At 38.1% G+C, this 22637-nt stretch overlaps 1 protein-coding gene across 10 annotated transcripts in view; it reads right to left on the reverse strand.

The window, feature by feature from the left end:
- The window catches only part of KIAA0586 (KIAA0586 ortholog), a 152171-nt gene that overhangs the window by 62132 nt on the left and 67402 nt on the right, over positions 1-22637 (reverse strand). For all 10 annotated transcript variants that reach the window (XM_058293360.2, XM_058293357.2, XM_058293359.2 and 7 more), the window contains exons 21-25: positions 18330-18523; positions 10206-10365; positions 9591-9813; positions 8857-9110; positions 7873-7949 (exon numbers count right to left, since the gene is read on the reverse strand). In XM_058293360.2, coding sequence (XP_058149343.1) covers positions 7873-7949; positions 8857-9110; positions 9591-9813; positions 10206-10365; positions 18330-18523 — 908 coding nt within the window. The remainder of the gene's footprint in view (positions 1-7872; positions 7950-8856; positions 9111-9590; positions 9814-10205; positions 10366-18329; positions 18524-22637) is intronic.

Consider the following 22637-nt stretch of genomic DNA (forward strand, 5'->3'; position numbering starts at 1 on the left):
GCCCTGTAATTGCAAGTTCACAACTTTTACCATACACTTATTGTTTACGTATGTTCATGTATGAATGATATACTTGAATAAAATATCATTTAAAAAAAAAAAAAGACGGACCACCAAAGCAAGGATGAGGGCTTGGTGGTGGTAGTCTAACATGGTACATTCACTTTAGAGAAATTTCTGATAAAACTGAACATATACTGTCGCAGTGTGGGCTCGCCCGGAGGGCCGCTGCAGGGGCGGTGTGGGCTCGGGCGGAGGGCTGCAACACACGGAGGGGCCTTCCGAGAAGGCGCTCCGGGGCCGGCAAGGTGCGGAGGACACGCGGTAGGAAGAAGACTACCGAGGAGACCAGGATCTGCGCCCAAGTCTGATTTATTCAGGAAGTACAGCGGTTAATATAGGGCGAAGACGGGGGAGGGGCAGGGGGCGTGGCCGGGGGGCGGCAGACGGCTGATAGGTTCGTGCAGGGGTGCATCACTGGTTGCGGGCAGAAGACGGGGTAGCCAGGGTTCTCGGCAGCAGCGAGGCGGGGCTGTCATGGCGCGGAGGTGGCCCTCAGGGAAGAGGCGGGGTTAGGCCACCGAGAGGGAAGCGGGTGCAGCTGGGCAGAGGGGCGGGCAGTACGCCCAAACCCCAAGCAGAGGGCCTTAACGCCCGTTCCCGCCACCCGGGTCCGACTCGCACTGGCGCCTGGAGACGAGCCGACCCTTGCTGTCGCCGCGCTCCCACACAGTGCCACCCTACAATATACCAACCTCACTGATTTTGAGAGTAGGTATATGAGTTTGAAACAGCCACCACCACCAAAAAATGGAAAATAAAAAGTGTTGGAAAGGATGCAAAGAAATAGGAACACTCATTCATTGCTGGTGGGAATGTAAAATGGCACACCTGCTGTGAAAGACAGTTTGGAAGTTTCTCAGTAAACTAAGTATAAAACTGTCATAAGACCCAGCAATCTCACTCCTAGGTATATACCCAAAAGCAATGAAAGCAGAGACTTGAACAGATATATTCACAATGATGTTCATACCAGCATTATTCATAATTGCCAAAAGATGGAAGCAACCCAAGGGTCCATCATCCAATGAATGGATAAATACAATATGGCATATACATACAATGGAATATTATTCAGCTGTAAAAAGGAATGAAGGTCTGATACATGCAACAACATGGGTGAACCTTGAAGACATCATGTTCCATGAAATAAGTAAGACATGAAAGGACAAATATTGTATGATCTCATTCATTTTGAAACAATCAGAATAAGCAAAGTCATAGAGACAGAATCTAGACTAAAGGTTACCAGGGGATGGGGTATGGATAGAGAATAGGAAATTAAGGCTTAAAATGTAAAATGCTCCTATTTGGAATGATGGAAATATTTTGGTAATAGATGGTGATGATGGAAACACAACATTGTGAATGCAATTAGTACTAAAATACATATCTGAGTATAATTAAAAGGGGAAATGTTAGGTTGTATATATGGAAACAGAATAAATTTCTTTTTAAATCCATGGAACTATACTACACAAACAGTGAACCCTAAGTTAAGCCATCGACTTCAATTAATAGTACAATTATAAAAATGTGCTATTATCAGTTGTAACAAATGTTTCACACCAAAACAAAGTTTTGTTGGTGAGGTGATATGAGAATCCTGTATTTTAAAAATGATTGTTCTGTAAACCCACAACTTCTGTGGAAAAAAACAAAAAATTTAAAAAAAGTAAAAAAACAAGGTAGGAGAAGCTCATGGTGCTCAATCTGATGGACTCTTAGAATTAATACATTAAAATAGTAAAATATACAGTATGCAACAAAAGATGAAAGGAACAAGATGAAAATTCAGAAATCATCAACAAAGAAAACCAGACTTTGGACATATCAAAGACTTAAAAAAATACTTGATTTTTCAGTATGCTCCAGAAGATAAAGGAAAACAGAGAAAAAAAACGAAAAGATATCAGGAATGAAAAAGATAAGAATCTCAATAAAGAGATAGAAATTTTTAAAAGGAACCAAACAAATACTGGAGTTGATGACAACAATAAATAAAATGAAAATTCCCTAGAGGGTTTCAACAGCAGATTAGAGATGGCAAAAGAATCAGTGAACTTGAAGATGAGGCAATTGAAATGATTCAGACTGAGGAGCAGAAAGAAGAATGAATAAATAAAAATGAACAGAACCTAAGAGAACTCTGAGACACAATCAAACATACCAATATATGTCTTATGGGAGTCCCAGAAGGATAAGAAAGAGAGAAAGGGACAAAAAAAATATACAATGATATAATGGCAGAAAACTTCCCAGATTTAATGAAAGACATGAATAAACATGTTCGAGAAGCCCAACAAACCGCAATTAGGATAAATCATAGAGAAGCATACCCAGCCAAACACTTCAGAAACAAGGAGAGAGCTCTGAAAGCTGCAAGAGAAAAGCTACACGCTTAGGGAACCCTATTAAAATTAAGTGCCAACTTCTCATCAGAAACCATGGAAGCAAGAATATATAGTGGGACAAAGTATTTAAAGTGCTGATTAAAAAAAAAGAATTCTCAATCTGGCAAAACTGTCTTTCAAAAATGAGTGTGAGATAAAGACATTCCCAGATAAACAAAAGCTGAGGGTGTTCATTACCACTAGACCAGCCTAAAGGAGATGCAACAATAAGCAAACAAATGAAAAAACCAACTGAGGGGAGCCAATGTGGCTCAACGATGGAGTACTGGCTTCCCACATATGAGGTCCAAAGTTCAATCCCCAGGCTGGGTACTTCAGGGAAAAAAAAAAAAGGAATTACACAGTATGACAATAGCTAAGCACTGTGGTAACTGCTGCAATCTGGACTGTAGGCAAAAATGAAAAACTGCAGAAAGATGTTATAACACCTATCAATCATCAATTGTCCTGTTGTCTTCATGCAGATGTATGGTTTATATAGCTAAGAGGGCAGGGCAGTGAAAGCCCTCACTAGAGCACCCTACCTGGGATTCTTCCTGCCTCAAAAATAGATATATCCCAAAGATGAGGGACAATGCAGACTTCAAAGACTGAGAAACTGCATTCCCTTTTTAATACAGGTATTTACATGATTTTAAATTCCAACAATAGTATTTTTCAGTCTAGTGTTCTTTTTAATGAAATAGTTATTAACTCTTTATTACAAGACTTTATCTCCCAATTGTAAATAGATAAATGCCTAGTGGTACATGACCTCAAGTTATGCTATGTTTTTTACATGTCTTTATTATTAATTTGTAGTATATTTAATTTACTCTTGGTGACAATATCAAAATTAGAATTTAGTTTCAAATGGAGTAAAAGGTAAATGTTCCATTAAATTCTTATAAAAATATCCTTAATGAATTGTTTTCATATTCCTGTATAAAATATAATAAAGCAAAATATTTTAACAAAATTTACTTGGATACATAAATTTCCAGATTAAATTGCAACAAACCCTCCAAAGCTGTCTGCTGGACTTAACAAAAACCTTCCCATATATATCCAGTCCCTTGCAACTTAAGTTTTGGAAGTCAGAGTGATAGCTCCTAATAAAATTCATAATTATTAGCTTACAATTAAAGGAAAAATTATCCTGTATCTATATTTAAAAATCTGTGGATTGTCAGTGTTAGAGGTTTGCAAAGATTAACAAGCTGTAGCTCAGTTTCCTCTGATATGCACTGGGGACAGGCTAACCCCATCCCCCATACGCCTATGTATCCAAGGGCATGGCATTTCCCCACAGGTTAAATAAAGAAACCACATAGAGACAGGAGTAAAGGGAAATGGAAACCTTCTCTACCTACATATCAGAGGGAGATAAAATTCCTACAGAACAAAGAAACATCTGCTTCTGCAGCATTCCAAGAAACCATAACTCCCTAACCCACTATCTTCTACTCACTATCAGGAAAAAGTTATACCTCTAGGGCTTCCTATTGGTCCCTGAACTTCACTTGAACCCTCAAACCCCTCCCACCAAGTATCATTCCCCTGCCTAGGAAAGGTCTGTATAAATTCGAGTTCCCCCCTTCCAAGGGGGATGTGAAGTCTGTTCTTCAGACCCCTCCATTGGGAGAGCTTCTCAATAAATATTTGTCTAAAGTCTTATCAGTCTCCATGTCCCAGTAAGTGCCGCATTTTCTCCAACAGTCAGTAATTAGCTATGTGACCTGAACTAGTTATTTAACCTCATTCAACTCCATCTGTAACATGAGTAACGAGGGATGCACAACAGAACACCTGGGAATTTTTTCAAACTATATGGATCTAGGCTTTATCTGCCCATACACATACAAACCACCACAAAACCCTCAGGGTCCACTAAATCAGCATATCAGAGGTAGTATCAGCATGTATATTTTTAAAATTCTCGTGAATGTATTTAATACATAGTTTTAGTTTACAACACTTTAATGATTGCTTTAAGGAAATTTCTAGCATTAGATTGAAAGGGGATGGAAAGACACTACTTTCTAAAAGTACACCAACCTCTTTTGCTTCTGTTTTTATCATGGTTGCATATAATGACACGAAGAAGATAATAAAAATGCAGCAAGACTTCCTGCCAAGATAGAGTAATGAAACAACTAAAAAATGAACAAACTATATGAAAAACTTCATTTCAAGTCACTGAACATTAAGTAACAAACCTGAGATATGGAACAAAGGATGAGAACCTTATGAATGTCCCAGCTTACTGCCTTGAGGGAGTTTCTGGGCTATGCTAACATTAAGGAAAAGAAAGTTAGAAAAGGCTACATTAATATCAGACCAAGCGAATTTCAGAGTAAAGAAAATTACCAGGGATAAAAAGGGTCATTTATTTAAGAAGGTATAATAATTCAAGTATTTTTGCATCTAACAAAAGGGCTTCAAAATGAAGCAGAAACCATTAGAACAGAAAAAGACAAATTCATAATTATAGTCAGATTTCACTACCTTCCTCAAAGTGATTGATAAAACAAGGAGACAGAAAATTAGCAAAAATATATAGAAGACTTGAACAATATTATCAACCAAATTCACCTTACTGGACACTTATAGAATACTCCACCCAACAAGAGAATGCACATTCTTTTAAAGTGCACAGGGGGAAGCAGATGTGGCTCAACCGATAGAGCATCTGCCTACCATATGGAGGGCCCAGGGTTCGATCCCCAGGGACTACTGACCCACGTGGTAAGCTGGCCCATGCGCAGTGCTGCTGCACACAAGGAGTGCCGTGCCACATGGGGGCACTCCCAGGTAGAAGTTCCCCACGCGCAAGGAATGTGCCCCGCAAGGAGAGCCACCCTGCTTGAAAAAAGGGCAGCCCACCCAGGAGGGGTGTGGCACACACGGAGGGCTGATGCAGCAAGATGATGCAACAACAAAAAAAAGAGAAGCTGCTTCCCGGTGCCACCTGGTAATGCAAGCAGCTGCAGAAGAGAATACAGCAAATGGACACAGAGAGCAGACAATGGGGGAAGGGGAAGGGGAAGGGGAGAGAAATAAATCTTTAAAAATAAAATAAAATAAATTGCACAGGAAACACTTCCAAAGATAGACCAGAGTCTGAGACATAAAATGACTAACAGTAAATTTAAAAGAATTCAAGTTATCCAAAGTATGTTCTCTGAACACAATGGAATAAATTAGAAATAAAAAAATGGAATGATCTCTGGAAAACTCCCAAATATATAGGAACAAATAACACAATTCCATATAACCCTTAGATCAAAGAAATCAAAAGGAAAATTGGAAGTTATTTTGAAAATAATGTAAATGACAACACAGTATATCAAAATTTGTAGGCTGCTGCTAAATCAATACTTAGGGATATTTATAGTACTAAATGCCTACATTAGAAAAGAAGGTCTCAAAAATCAATGACCTTGGCTTCCATGTTTTAATAAATAGAAAAAGAACAGTAAATTAAACTAAAAGTAAATAGAAGAAAATAATAAAGATCAGAGCAAAAATCAATAAGAGAAAACAGAATAGAGAAAAATCAATGAAACTAAAAGCTAGCTCTGAGAAGATCAGTACAATTGATAAACCTCTAGTCAGACTAATCAGGAACAAAAGGGAAAAGCCACAAATTAACAATATCAGATTCTACAGATATTAAAAGGATAATAAGGGAATATTAAGGACAATTTAATCCCAATAAATTCAACTTAGACGAAATGGACAAATTCTTCAAAAGGCAAAAATTAACCAAACTTCACTCAAGAAAAAATAAGTAATCTGAATGGCTTAGTACCAAAGACATAGTTAAAAATTTTCCCCTAATGAAAACATCAGGTCCAGAATGCTTCACTGGTGAATTCTACCAAATATCTAAGAAATAAATAATGGCAACTTTCTACTAACACTTCCATAAAATTAAAAAGGAACAAATACTTTGCAAGTCATTCTATGAAACCAGCATTATCCTGATACCAAAACCAGAAAAAGACAAAAGAAGAGAAACCTACAGATCAATATCCCTAATGAACATACATGCAAAGTCTATACAGAATTTTGGCAAAGAAATTCAATAACTATTCTTAAAAAGTTAAATATGTACCTATCATATTTTCATTCCATTCTAATCCTAGGTATTTACCCAAAAGCAATGAAGGCATATCATATATCTATACAAAGATGTATACACAAGTGTTCATAGCACTTACTTACATGAAAAGGCCAAAAGCTGGAATCAACCCAAATATCCATCAGTAAGTGAATGGACAATTGCAATATATCCTTACAGTGGAATACTACTGACCAATTAAAAGAATGAAGTACTGATACATGCTACAATATAGATGAATTTCAAAATAATTATGCTGAGTGAAAGAAGCCATACAACAAGAGTGCAGACTGTGTGATTCCACTTACATAATTCTAGAAAATGCAAATTAATCTATGGTTACAAAATGAGGTGAGTGGTTTCCAAGAGTGGCAAAAAGGGATAAGCTGGAATGGTAAGAGACAAGGAGAAATTACAAAAGGGCAGGAGAAAACTTTTAGGAGGGATGGATGATGAATATGTTCCTTATCTTGATTTCAAAAGAATGTTTACGTATGCCAAAAATTATCCAATCAAATAAATATTTCTTAAAAAAGAGCAACATAACAGCAACACTTAGCAAAGACTATGGGTAAATTAGATGAAGTTGAGTGTGATTACCTTTCCTAGTTTAGGTTGTTTGAAAATATAGACAAAGGAAAGAATATTTCTATTCCTTAACAGTTTTTTCAAAAGAAAATTACTATCATTTGATACTAATTATGCACACATAAACACAAAAATGTATAAATATGTAACATTTTTTTTTTGCTTTTGATATTTCCTAGACAATAACTAGGATGAGTTAGTAACCCTGGGTCCTATTTCAGATTTTCTAAAAAACTGTAAAATTCAATTTTTTTTAAGCACAGACGATTAAAGTCATGGTTAGGGAAAAATAACAAATGTATTATAACAGGGTAGCTTTAAATAGCTAAAGTCTCGCTTAAAATATTTTAAATGCAAATATTAGTTGTGTATTTTTCAACTATTGGAAACACAAGGATTAATAACACAATTTCCTTTTCATGCAATTAAGATTTGATTATATTATGAAATACAAGACTTTCAATACAAGTTGCACTGTGAATGTGCTACATGTCACTGAAGTGTTCACTTTAAAATGCTTCATTTTATGTTATGTGAATGTCACCTCAATAAAAAGAGAATGAAATGTGCAAAGAATCTTAAATTCCTTCACAAATATTTTATATGTGCCTATAACTCAAATAATTGAGGAAAAAACCTGACGAATAGAAATAGTTCACTAAAATATTCATTTCAGAATCCAACATTTAGTCAATCATTCCTTACCATTTCAAAGGCATCATGCAGAGTACTGGATAAGCTATCATTTGGGTTTGCCAGATACAGTCCCCCATGTCCTAAAACTAGAAATTATACAATGTAAAAATTTAGAAAACAAGTTAGTAAATAATCTTACCATAAAGTCATACAATATCACATTTAGACTTATATTGCAATAGAGATAATGGCAAAGTTAATAAACAAGTAATTGGCAAGATACTTAACCTCACCAGTTTAAAAAAAACGCAATTTATTAGATGGGGTTTTTTTGCTTCACATACCAAATAAGCAGAAATTAAGAACCATAAATAAAAATTGTAGCTATGAAATTGAAAAATGGACACCCTCCTACATTACTGAGATAATTGAAAATGGAGTAAGCATTCTGGAGATCACTTTGGCCATAAATTAGTTTTGTAAAGGTGCATACTCTGACTCAGCAATTCTACTTCTAGGCATTTATTCCAAGGAAATTATCAGAAAAGTACACAAAGATGTATGTGCAAGGATGGCCACTGGAGAGTTGAAAATCTAAATGCCCACCCATCATTATAGCATTGTTTAAATAGACTATACAGGCATTTTTTAAAATGAGGTAGACCTAGATGTAGTGATACAGAAAGATGTCCACAATGTATTATTAGGTAAAAAATTCAGGTTTCGAAACAAATTATATAGTGTCATCCTATTTTTAAAGGTAAACATATACACAGATACATGTATCAATATATGAATAGAAATACAAGACTGGAAAGATATGCCCCAAACTAAAGAGTGAGATTATCTCTGGGCGGTGGAATTATGAGGCAGATTTTATTGCCTAAGGAAAAAGCCTCAGAAAAATTCATTAACTTGCCCAGAGTTCATATTCTTTCTCCTATACCATATTAAGTCTTGAAAAGTAAGTAAAAATATTTTTAAACAGACAAATATTGCTTCAGGTATTACCATTATCTCATCAGTGAAATCAATTGATGCAAATTAACTTACTCTTGGGAGCCAACTTTTGACCATAGCTAAATAAAATTTCTCCTTCAGAGATGGGTCTATCTAAGGTTTCTGTTTCAGTGACAGTAGCACTCAAGGTGCTCTCCAGTGTTGATGAATATGAACTTGGCATCTGTGGGGATGAAGCGGCCTTGGTGCCAGCAGCAAAGGGTATAAAGGGAACTGGCTCTGGAGATGCAGGCTGAGCAAGGAAATCTATGCTCTCAGGTTCTTCATCCTTTGCCACAGACATTACACTAAGAAAATAAAGACATATTTTGAACTTATTAAGTCACTGAAGGTCAATAATCATTTTAACATTTAAAAAAAATTCAAAGATAATAAATCTCCTTTAGGAAAGCAGTTCTATAATTAACAAGATTAATTTTTCTAAAATAACAAGTCATCTTGAAAGCTCTTCCAACCATAAAGCAAATCTAATTGGGGATATATGATAATACAAAATTTAGCTGATCACAGTATATAATATCCATCCTTAACAGAAATTTTTTTCTACTGTATTAACAACATGATTGGTAGCTTTATTTTAATCCTTCAAACCTTTTGAGAAAGAGGTGAAGATAAAATTTTTAAAAACCTAATAAAGGTTTTTCTTCTAATGTAGCTGATAGTTTTCTAAGTTCCATTTATTATTTTTTTATGATTCTCAATGGTACAAATAAGTCAAGCTTAAAATGGAATGTATAGTCACTGAAAGTAAATAAATTATTGCTTACATAGCTTTTGGTTGAAGAAGTTCTTCTTTAAGGGAGTTAGGATTCTCTTCTTCCAGAGGCAGCTCTCCATCATCCCATGGCTTGGGAAATTCTGGGCTTAGTATTTTCAGTTTGTCAATGGAAATCTCTGACAAAGTTGGAGTAAGAGCTGCTGCTGGAGGAGGTGTCGGAACAGGAGTAACCATTGGAGTATTAACAAGTGTGGTGGCAGGCATATCAATTCCTAAAGATTTAAAATAAAAGAAGAGAGCAAGAAAAAATTCAGTAAACAACTCTATTGGAAGGCAAAATATGTTGTTACAAAAAATCCCTTAACATTCTGTCTTACAAATGATAGCAATAATAATAAAAATAATAATAGGAAAATTCCTAAATTAACCCATTAAAGCATAAGAAAATAACTATGAAAAGATTCATACTTTTAATACCAACAGCTACTGGAATTAGTCGACTAGAAAAGATACTTTAAAAAATGGCAACCAATTCCTTAGTTTCCTAACTATTTAGTAAACAGGCACATGTATATAATCTATAAAGCATCTCATACAACAAATGACAAAATTTTATTTAATAACTGCTAAAATTAAAACTTAATTATAGAAAAGAGGCTTTAACCTTTTTCCGCAAATAGTTCTTTCACAGGAAAAGCTACATCATGATCTGAATCACACGGAGAAGAATCTGGAGTTTTTACTAACACATGCTCCTTAGGAAATGATGAAGGTGAGCAAGGAGGAGTAGGCTGTGGGGTAGGCAATGGGGTACATACTCTTACCTAAAATAAATAAAACAAGATAAATGATGGTTATAATCACCCAAATAGATGTAACTTGAAACAATAAAATGACCACATTCCTAGAATATAGACAATTTAGATATATGGACAAAAAAACAAATGGAGCATAGGGACCCTGCTCCTTTCTCAAGATTGGCTATTCAACTACCTCTGCCTTGGAAACAGTCCCCAAGGAAATGTAAGGCACCCTCTTCTAATAAAGAGAGGGAGATTCAACAGATACAGCTGAAGATCATAACCCACAACAAAAGCTGGGATGGGTAAGATGTGTAGCAGAATAAAGCATTTTAACTACTTAACAAGATCTCAAAAATTGGCCTTTTGGCACAAAAGAACAGAACATGTATGGGAAGCAGATTTGGCTCAAAGGATAGAACATCCGCCTACCACATGGGAGATCTGAGGTTCAAATCCAGGACCTCCTTGACCCGTGTGGAGATGGCTCACATGCAGGGCTGATGCACGCAAGGAGTGCCCTACCATACAGGGGTGTCCCCCACGTAGGGGAGCCCCATGCGCAAGGAGTGCACGCTGTAATGAGAGCCACCCAGCACGAAAGAAAATCCAGCCTGCCCAGGAGTGGCGCTGCACACGTGGAGAGCTGCAGCAAGTTGACCCAACAAGAGACACAGATTCCTGGGCTGCTGACAAGAAGCAGACATAGAAGAACACACAGCAAATAGACACAAAGAGCAGACAACTGGGCAGGGGAAGGGAGAGAAATATTTTTAAAAAGTAAATCTTGAAAAAAAAAGCAATGGAAGGGTAAGTGGCTGTGGCTCAATCAGTTGGGCTCCCATCTACCATATGGGAGGCCCTGGGTTCGCGTTCTGGGGCCTCCTTGTTAAGGCAGCCTTGCCCACATGCCGTGGAGAGCTGAAGGCCCACATGTACCGCGGAGAGCCAACTCAGCCAGGTGACACAACAAAAAAAGGGAGACAAGCAAAAACACAGAAGAACGTGCAGCAAATGGACACACAGAGCAGACAGCAAGTAAGCTGCAAAGGGAGGGGAGAATAAATAAATACAGACATAGAAGAACATACAGCGAATGGACAAAGAAAGCAGACAGCAGGCAAAAAAAAAAAAAAGAGCCGGGGCTGGGAGAGGGGGGGGGGTTAAAAAAAAAAAACAACGTAATGGAGGGAAGCCAAGATTGCAGCAGAGTAAGGAGCTCCAAGAGTCAGCTCATTCTACAAGGCAGTTAGTAATCACCCAAAGCTATCTAAAGCACCTGTTTGGGAGCCCCAGGAGACCAGAAGAGTATCCTGAAACATCCTTGAAAGTATAGAAAGAGGAGAATGCCTATCTGTGGAGATTTTTGAGTAGAGCCCTCCACACCACTGAGGCTGGTACCCACAGCACAAGCTGTCTCGGAAACTATTCTGATGCTGGAGTTGGACACTCTATTTCCCAAATTTGGGAGAAGAAGACACAGAGTGGCAGCAACTTCAGCTACTGATTAGTAAATTCAGTGGCTAAAGTATAATCCTAAGAACAGCTAAACTTTGAACCTGTCCAAGTCAGAAAGAGGCCAGCGTCCCCAGCATGAGGGGAAGTGGGACTGATTGAAAATCACAGTAGTGGTAGGGATTGGCTTCTTCCACCCAGATCAGATTGCAGCTCTACCCTAAACCCCAACCCCATCTCCGGCAAGGAGGAAGCTAGTGGGACCTGCACCAGGCTCTCCAGGGAACTACAGGTGCTTTCAGCTGGCACAGACTGAATAGTCTGACACCTGGAGCTGCATTCCCACACCCCAATAGGATAGGAGAGAAGCTCGGTTTCCTCACCCTCTCCAAGCAACTGTAGGCGCTTCAAGCCACACAAATTGATTTGTTGAGTGTCTTCAAGTCTATCTCCACCTCTGCCCCACCACAGGACAGAAGGGGGATGGTGCTCCCTCAGCCTCTTGTGGCAACTGCAGGCACTTTTGGCCTGCACAAACTCGACCATTGGGTACCTATGGTTCCAACCCCACCCCCAACGTGACAAGAGACGGACTATGTTTGCCCAGCCTCTCTGGGTAACTGCAGGTGCTTTTGGCCCACACAGCCTGGACTGGTGGGTACCTGATGATCCACCTCCACCTCCCAAAATGGAAAAGAGGGTGCTGATGTTGGGTAACTGCAGGTGCTTTTTGGCCCACACAGCCTGGACTGGTGGGTATCTGATGATCCACTCCCACCCCCCAAAATGGAAAAGAGGGGGCTGATATTTCCACATCCTTTCTAAGCAACAGCTCATACTTTCAGCCTACATGAACTGAACTGTTGGATGCCTAGGGATCCACCCCCAACCCCAATAGGATAGAAGGGATCTGGTGTGTCAACAGCCTCTCCTTTCAGCAGGCACTTTGGGCCTGCACTGAATGAACTGTTGGGCATCTGCAGTTCTGTTCCCAACCCCTGAAGGGCAGAAGGGACAGCACTCCCTCAGCCTCTCAGGGCAACTGCAGACATATTTGCCCCACATGGATTAGATGGCTGGGCACTCCAGAGGATCCAACCCCACCCCTAGCAGGGAGGGGATTCGGTGCTATGCCAGTTTACCAGGGCAACTGTGCTCATTTTGTAGCCACATGGCATAGATGCATAGATGGCTAACCACAATTACAGTTCAATCCCTGACCAAGGTAGAGGAGGAAGGCGTGTGAAGCTTCATCAGTCTCTCTGGGCAACTACAGACAGTCTTGTCCTGTATAACATGGATTATTACACACAGCTGCAGCTCTGTCCTAACCCTGAGAGAAGAAAGGTGAGAGAAGCTTCATCAATTTCTGGGGCAATGTGGGCAGCTTCAGCCTCCACAGCTTATAGCAACAACTACATCCTCAACTCCTACTACCCAACAAGCAAGGGAGAAAAGATAAGAAAGCCCTAACCTCAATGGAGAAACTGTACCCAGAATAAACACATCTAGTAAACCAGATGCAAAAACACCAACAAAAAATTATAATCCATACCAAGAAACAGGAAGGTATGACCCAGTTAAAAGAACAAGATAAGCCTGCAGATGACATAAAGGAGTTGAGAAAAGTAATCATATAAGTTCAAACAAACTTCCTTAATAAATGTAATGAGATGGCTAAAGAGATTAAGGATATTAAGAAGACACTGGGAGAGCACAAAGAAGAATTTGAAAGCATACATAGAAAAATAGCAGACCTTATAGGAATAAAAGGTACAATAAATCAAATTAAAAATATACTGGAGTCATATTAACAGCAGATTTGAGGAAGCAGAAGAAAGGGTCAGTGAGCATAAAGACATGGCCTCCAAAAGTGAACATACAAAACAACCGATGAAGAATGGAAAAAATTGAACAAGGTCTCAGAAATAAATGACAGCAAGAAACATGCAAAAATACATGTCAGGGGTGTCCTGGGAAGAGAAGAGAAGGGAAAAGGGGCAAGAGGAATACTTGAAGAAATAATGGTAGAAAATTTCCCAATCTTATTGAAGGACATAGATATATGTCCAAGAAGCACAATGTACTTCCATCCGAATAAATCCAAACAGACCAACTCTGAGACATATGCTAATCAGAATGTAAAATGCCAAAGACAAACAGAGAATTCTGAGAGCAGCAAGAGAAAAGCAATGCATCATATGTAAGGGATACTCAATAAGTGCTGATTTCTCATCAGAAACCACGGAGGTAAGAAGGCAGTGGCATGATATATTTAAGATAGTACAAGAGAAAAATTGCCAGCCAAGAGTTTTATATCCGGGAAGATTATCTCTCAAATATGAGGGCAAGTTTAGAATATTCACAGATAAACAGAAACTGAGAGAGTTTATAACAAAAAGACTGGCTATGCAGGAAATACTAAATAGAGTGTTACAGAATGTAAAAAAAAAGACAGGAGAGAGGGGCTTGGAAGAGAGTCTAGAAATGGTGATTGTATCAGTAACAGTAACCGAAACTGTCAAAAGAATAGTGGCAATAAAATGGCCAATAAAACCCATAGATCAAAATGGATGAAATATGAACTGCCTTTACAGTAATAACATTGAATGTTAATGAATTAGACTCCCCAGTCAAAAGACAAAGACTGGTGGAATGGTTAAGAAAATATGAGCCATCTATATGCTGTCTGCAAGAGACTTACTTTAGACCCAAGGAAAACAACAGAGTGACAGTAAACGGCTGGAAAAAGATATTCCATGCATGCAGTAACCAAAAAGAAAAAAGAAAAAAAGCTGGGGTACATATACTTAGATCAGATGAAATAGACTTTAAAAGCGAAACTGTTATGTTATTGGTGTGGAGACAGTGGCCACTGGAGGTGCTGAAGGCAGAGAGAGGGAAAAAGAGGTGTAATATGGGGGCATTTTCAGGACTTGAAATTGCCCTGTTTGACACTGCAATGACAGATACAGGCCATTTATATCCTCCCATAACCTAGAGAATTGAGGGGGAGAAAGTATAAACTACAATGTAAACTATAGTCCACACTTGGTGGCAGTGCTCCAAAATGTGTTCATCAATTGCAATGAATGTACCACACTGGTGAAAGAAGTTGGTAATGGGGGGAAAAGTGGGAGATGTGGGGAGTGGGGCATATGGGAATCCCTTATATATTGTGTAACATTTTCTGTAATCTATCATTAAAAAAATAAAAAAATATTTTTTAAAAAACCACAAATGTTATAATTAACATCCCTGTACATCCCTATACCTTCCCCTTCATCAACCTGCATCATTATTTTTCAAGGAAAGTTATCACAAAGTGAAATTTTTAAGTCAAACTGCCTGCCCCTTTTTAGTTATTGCAATTACTGCAATGCTGCATTTTAAAGAAGTTATATCAATATACAGTTCACTAAGACTTCCATGCTGGTGCCACAAATCTCATACACCTTTGAAAACATTTCCATTGCTGTTTTGAATTAACTTATCCAGATTATTGGGGAAACTGACTCCCATTCTGATGTTTACTGGCCATTTCTATTTCCTTTAGTGTGAATGGTCTCTTTAAATATTTTGTCCATTTTTCTATTTGTTGTTTGTCATTTTTTGAATAAAAGAGATCTTTATGTATTTTGGATATTGGTGTTATATATTACATATATTGTAAATATTCTCTATTACTTATTTTTACCCTTTTCAAAAATGTTTTTGATCTTAGAGATTTTTATTTTTATGCTAACACATTTGTTAAGTTCTACTTTATGAGTTTTAGAATTTATTATTTTAGTCCAAATTCAAAATATTCTCCCTTCTAACTAATTTTTGTTTGTTTATTTTTTTCATTGGTGCTGTTTAACTCTATAACCCCTCTAGTTTTATGAATTGTATGTGAGGTAGACACCTTTTATTTTTTTCCAAGTGGATAACTACAAGTTCCTAGGTTTATTGGATAAGTCTATTTTTCCCAACTGACTTGAAATACTACTATTATCATATACTAATTACCCATATATATGAAAATGTCTGTATTTTCTCTTATTTGATGTATTTTTCTGTTCTTGCACATTGTTTTAATTTCCTTACCTTTATAATAAATGCTACTAGGCAGTAAGAAAAAAAGCAAAACTGTTATTAAAGGCAAGAAAGGATATTATATATATATATTTTACATTATATATTAATAAAAGGTATGATTCACCAGGAAGAAATAATAATCATTTAAATGTATGTGCACCTAATCAGATGCCCCAAGATACACAAGGCAAACACAGGCAAAAAGTGAAGGGAAAATGGACATCTCTACAGTAATAGTTGCAGAGTTCAATAGACTACTCTCAGCACTGGAGAGAACATATGGTCAGAAGATCAATAAAGAAACAGAGAGCCTGAATAATATAATAAATGGACTAAACCTAATAAACATATACAGAACACTGTACCCCAAAACAGCATGTTATATATTCTTTTCAAGTGCTCATGGATCTTCCAGGATAGACCATATGTTGGGTCACAGAGCAGATCTCAATAAATTCAAGAAGATCAAATTATACAAAGCACTTTCTCTGATCATAATGGAATAAAGCTGGAAATCAATAAGCGGCAGAAAAGGTGAAAATTCACATATATATGGAGATTAAACAACACACTTATAAATAATCAGTGGATCAAAGAAAAAATTTCAAGGGAAATCAATGATGATGAATGACAATGAGAAATAACATATCAGAACCTATGGGATGCAGATAAGGCAGTGCGGAGAGGGAAATTTATAGCCCTCAATGCTTACTTTAAAAAAGAAGATCTATTAATTAAAACAATGACCTAACTACACAGTTGGAAGAAGTAGAAAAAGAACAGTAAACTAATCGCAAAGCAAGTAGAAGTAGTGAAATAACAAAGATCAGAGCAGAAACAAATAAAATTGAGGAAAAAAATAGAATTAACAAAACCAAAAGTTATTTCTTCAAGAAGATTAACAAAATTGACAAATGCTTAGCTAGACTAATAAAAAAAGAGAGAAGATGCAAATAAATGAAATAAAAACTAAAAACTGAAACATTACTAACTACTGACCCAACAGAAATAAGAGAGATCATAAAAGGATACGATGATCAACTTTATGCAAAAAAACTGGACAATGTAGATGAAATGGAAAAATTCCTAGGAACATACAAACAACCTCACTGACCTAGAAGAAATAGAAGACATCAACAAATCAATCACAAGTAGAGAGACTGAAACAGTCATGAAACAGCTCCCCAAAATGAAAAGCCCAGGACCAGATGACTTCACAGGTGAGTTCTTCCAAGCATTCAAAAAAGATTTAATACTAATCTTACTCCAGCTCTTCCAAAAAATTGAACAAGAAATGCTACCAAGCTCATTCTATGAAGCCAATATCACCCTAACACCAAAACCAGAAAAGATATTCCAAAAAAAGAAAATTACAGACCTATTTCTCTAATGAATACTGATGCAAAAATCCTCAATAAAATGCTCTCTAACTGAATCCAACAACACATTAAATGAATTAGTCATCATTATCAAGTGGTTTTTATACCAGGCATGCAAGAGTGGTTCAACACAAAAATCAATCAGCATAATACACCACATTAATAAATCAAAGAAGAAAAATCACATGATCTTACCAATTGATACAGAAAAGGCAGCTGACAAAATATAGGATCATTTCTTGATAAAAATACTACAAAAGATAAGAATTGAAGGAAACTTTCTCAACATGATAAAGGCCATATATGAAAAACCCACAGCTAACATTGTACTCAATGGTGAAAGACTTAAAGCTTTCCTCTTAAGATCAGGGAGACAAGACAAGGATGTCCACTGTCACCACTGTTGTTCAATATAGTGCTAGAGTTTCAACTAGAGCAATCAGGTAATAAAAAGAAATAAAAGCCATCCAAAGTGTAAAGGAAGAAGTAAAACCTTGGAATTCACAGATATAATCCTATATCTAGAAAGTACTTAAAAATCTTAGCACAAAGTCGCTAGAGCTAATACACTATTTCAGTAGAGTGTTAGGATACAAGATCAGTACACAGGCAGTGGACTTGGCCCAGTGGTTAGGGCATCCGTCTACCACATGGGAGGTCCACGGTTCAAACCCCGGGCCTCCTTGACCCGTGTGGAGCTGGGCCATGTGCAGTGCTGATGCGTGCAAAGAGTGCCCTGCCACGCAGGGGTGTCCCCCACGTAGAGGAGCCCCACGTGCAAGGAGTGCGTCCTGTAAGGAGAGCCACCCAGTGTGAAAGAAAGTGCAGCCTGCCCAGGAATGGTGCCGCACACATGGAGAGCTGACACAAGATGATGCAACAAAAAGAAACACAGATTCTCGGTGACGTTGATATGGATAGAAGTGGTCACAGAAGAACACACAGCGAATGGACACAGAGAGCAGACAACTGGGGGGAAGGATGAAAGGGGAGAGAAATAAATTAAAAAAATAAATCTTTAAAAAAAAAAAAAGCCCTCTGAACTCTATATCATGAAAGGAGAGTTACTCTTACCGGTAAGTGTGTTTCACTTGTCGAAACATCCACACGTGCGGCAACAAGATCTTGCTTCTTTGCTTCTCGGTCACCCAGCATGACAGCAATGGTCTCAGCAAGAGCTTCATTCACAAAATGGCTAATCATGTCTGAATTCACAGGGACTCCTGCATCGACAAAAAGCTGGAGAGCACCACTGCCTGCTTCTTCCACTAAAAATAAGAAAGGATTTTAGAACAAGTGTACAAGAAATATGCTCGGAAATCCAGACTTTAATTCTTAAAATTTTAGAGATGTCAAAATGTATGTAAAGGTGGGAAAAGGAAACTACAAATGCAAACATATTTACTTATAAAAGAGACTAAGGTGATAATATACATAATGAACAACCTCTCCAAACAAATCGAAAGGGGGAGGAAATCACATGAAAATTTACCTATATCACCAACTCCGTACGGCTACAGAATTTAGTGATATAAAAAGATGTGCAGGCATATCAAATATCCTTATGTAAAAATAAACCACATATCCAACATAAGGGCAACAGGAAACCCTGTAATGGTTCTTGGCTAAATCACAAGGGCATAGTGACAATGGGGGAATTTTAGAGAAACGGTTGCTGCTTCATAAATATGAAAGCAAACTTCCTCCTTCGAGTTTCCGGTACATCAGTTATTAACGATTACAAATTAATCCTTCTCAAACCCTTATGGCAATTTAGGTACTTGTTATCAGGATCGCCACAGGTATTTTAACTCCAAATGGTTTGTACTTTTCAGTGACATGAACTACTTAAAATTTTGTAAAAATTTTTTAAGAGACTTCATCAGATTTTAAATGGTAATATTTTAAAAGCTCTGTGTGGAAAATATGTGAACAATGATCTATACAACCTGCTGGAGATGTGACTTCTCCAAACTGGCCCTCCTATGTGTACAACTGTGGCAGCACTGTTAGGGGCTGGAGTATAGGCTGTTGCTGAGCAGGGACTGGGGAAAACCAAAGAAAAAGGAAAGAAAAAACAATAACTCCCAGGCTTTGGAGATTGGTTGCTGGGAAAATTGTGCTACCATTAACAGCAAGAGAAGAGATTTGAATAGCAACATGAGATAAATTTTGGACATGCCAAGGTTGGGATACAGTGGAATATCAAGTAAATATTCATCAACAAGCAGAACTGCAAGCTAAAGCCTAGAGGTGTAGCTTAGTGGTCATCAATCAATACAGGATAGGATAACTAATGGCCAGAGGACAGAAAAGAGGACAGAGGATAGAAACTAGGGAAATATTTTATTCAGGTTACAGAAGCAAAAGATGAGGAAATGAAGATCTTGAAGTTAAAAAGGTAGGAAGAAGAGCAACAATGAGTTTTAAGAAGCCAAACCCAGTAGTGCTCAACAGGGCCAATGCTAGAGTCATCTAGGAGAATAAGGATTTGAAAACAGGCAGCATCTTTGACAGCAAAATGAACTGAGAGATAACTAATAGCACAAACTTCCAGAAGGAAAACAAAGATTTAGGATTCCTTTCGAGAAGAAAGGAATGGCCTGGGAAGGAGAAAGAGTAGGTTTTTTTCTGCAATGGGAAAGAAGGAAAAAATGTAGCGGTAATGACACAGAAATGTAAAAAGTGAAGAACAAAGCTGAAGAACTTATACACCTGATTCCAAGACTTATTATTTTCGTTGGTTTGAAGCTCTAAGTATCCCTGAAAAACATGTTCATAAACTTAATCCATTCTTGTGGGTGTAGACCCTATGTAGATGAGATTACTTCAGTTAAGGTGTGGCCCACCTTAAACAGAATGGTTCTTAATCTTACTGGAGTCCTTTATGAGCAGAATGAAATTGAGACAACTCCTCCGCCTCCAAAAAAAAAGCCACAGGAAGCAAAAATCTGAACATCAACGGAAACCAGAAGAGAAGAGCGAGACCAAGAAATGCCACCATGTGCCCTGCCATGTGCCAGCAGCCAGCCCCAGAACCTTGGTTTGGATTTTTCCCAGTCTAAAACTGTAAGAAAATAAATTTCCATAGTCCCAATCCATTTCACGTTTTCTACTTGGGCATCCTAGGAAACAAATACAATTTGGTACCAGGAGAGTGGGGCACCGCTATTACAAACAGCAAAAACTATGGAACAGTTTTGAAAATAGGTAATGAGTAGAGGTCAGAAGGATTTTAAGGGCTCAAAAATGAGTAAGAGCTGTAGAGAAAGTCTGTATTGTCTTAGAGAATACACCATTCATCATGAATACAACCCTGGCATAAATATGGATGTTAAAGGTAGTAACAGAAAGGCTTTAGAAAACAATGATGAATGTGTTATTGGAAACTGGAGGAAATGATATTGATCTTGGTGATGTTCTGATTTTGGATGGAAGGCAGAACTTGAAAGTGAACATGGATATTTAGCTCAGGAGATTTCCAAGCTAAGTGTGGAAGGTGCAGCCTAGTGTTTCCTTGCAGCATATAGTAAAACTGTGAGGGAAGTGTAGCAGTTTGATATGGTTATGAATTCCAAAAACAGATATTGGATTATGTTTGTAATGTAGTCTGTGATTAAATTATGATTAGGGCTTTCATTGGGCCACAGCATTAGGGAGTTGAGTCCCCACCTACCCCTTGGTGGGTGGGGACTCACAGATAGAAGGCATGGCAAAGGACAGAGTTGAGGGTTTTTGATGTTTGAGTTTTGATGTTGGAGTTTGATGCTGAAGCCTTAAGCTGGAGCCCCAGGAAGTAAGCTCACAGAGGAAACAGAAGCAAGCCCTAGGAAGAAAGGAACCCTGAACCCAGAGAGAAACAAGACCCGGGAAGGGAGGAACCCAGGAAACCTGAACCCTTGCAGACATCGGCAGACATCTTGCTCCAACACGTGAAAACAGATTTGGTGAGGGAAGTAACTTATGCTCTATGGCTGGGTATCTGTAAGCTCCTACCGCAAATAAATACCCTTTATAAAAACCAACCAATTTCTGTTATTTTGCATCAGCACCCCTTTGGCTGACTCAAACTGGAAGGAATAGACTGAGAACTGAATGCCTGGACACACAAAAAACTAGAAATTACTAGTTTAAAAGATTCTGAACTTCTAGAAAGCAAGTCTCCAAAGAATAGTACTCCATGTAAAGGTTTAACTGAACATGGAAACGAGCAATTTCTGTGTAAGTCAAGACTGGAGGTGCAATTATCCAGAAAGGATCTGTGCAAAGTCCTCTGTCCAATGGATTTAGACCCCTGTGAACTACATGCAAAAGCAACAAGTTTTTTGCAAGATTTGTATGAGCGGAACCACTGCCATCCTGGACTAAAAGGGACACAAAAAGGATAAACTGAAGGAAGAATGGCTTCAAAGGCAAAACCATGGAAGCCAAGGCTATCTCCTTGGCTAAGAGAGCAGGCCCACCCATCTATGCAGAAAGGGCAACTCTGTCCTGGCACTTGGAGAGGGCAAGCCTTGCACCTTGTTTTTCAGGAAGCATCCTGCCACCCCAAAGCTTAAAGAGGGTGGGATCTGTGCCCTGGTTCACGGAGGGCCTGGCAGCCATCCGGAGGCTTGTGTTCAGAGAGCACAACCATTAAGCAAGCACTTGGAAAGGGTGGGGCCACTGGTCTATCATGCCCAAAGGTCAAAACATTGATCAACTGATGGCATTCAAACCTTGAAATCTAATCGAGCTTGCGCTGCTGGGTTTTGGAATTGTTTGGGATCTTTGAGTCCTGTTTTCCCAAGTACTCCCTTCTGAAATGGAAATGTTTTTCCTATGCCTATCCTTCAATTGTATATTGAAAGCCGTTAACTTGTTCTCCAAGTTTCACAGGTCCACAGAGGTAAATTGTGTCCCAGTACAGACCAAATACATAACCAATTCTGATAAACTGTACTAAGAACTATTCAGATATTGTGATGGAATGAATGTATTCTGCATATATAAAGAACGTAGCTTTTTGGGCTCCAAAGGGTGGTGTGTGGTAGCTTAAAACCATATGTACCCCAGAAAAAAATGTTCTTAAATTTAATCTATCCCTGTGGGTGTGAGCCAATTTTAAGTAGGAAGTTTTGATGAGGTTATGTCAGTTAAGGAGTGGCCTACTGTGATGCTTAGGCTAATGTGTCAACTAGGCCAGGTAACTGTGCCCAGTTGCTTGGTCAAAGAAGCACTGGGCTAACTGTAATACAAGGACATTTATGGGCTTTCGTCATCCGTGAGTTTACTGCATTGATGGCTGATTACATCTACTATTAACCAGGGATATTGCCATCAACAATGAGGGAAGTTTTATCCAATCAGTTGAATGCCTTAAAAGGGGAAGTGATATCAGCA

Source organism: Dasypus novemcinctus, chromosome 3 (assembly GCF_030445035.2).
Source record: "Dasypus novemcinctus isolate mDasNov1 chromosome 3, mDasNov1.1.hap2, whole genome shotgun sequence".
Classification (NCBI taxonomy): domain Eukaryota; kingdom Metazoa; phylum Chordata; class Mammalia; order Cingulata; family Dasypodidae; genus Dasypus; species Dasypus novemcinctus.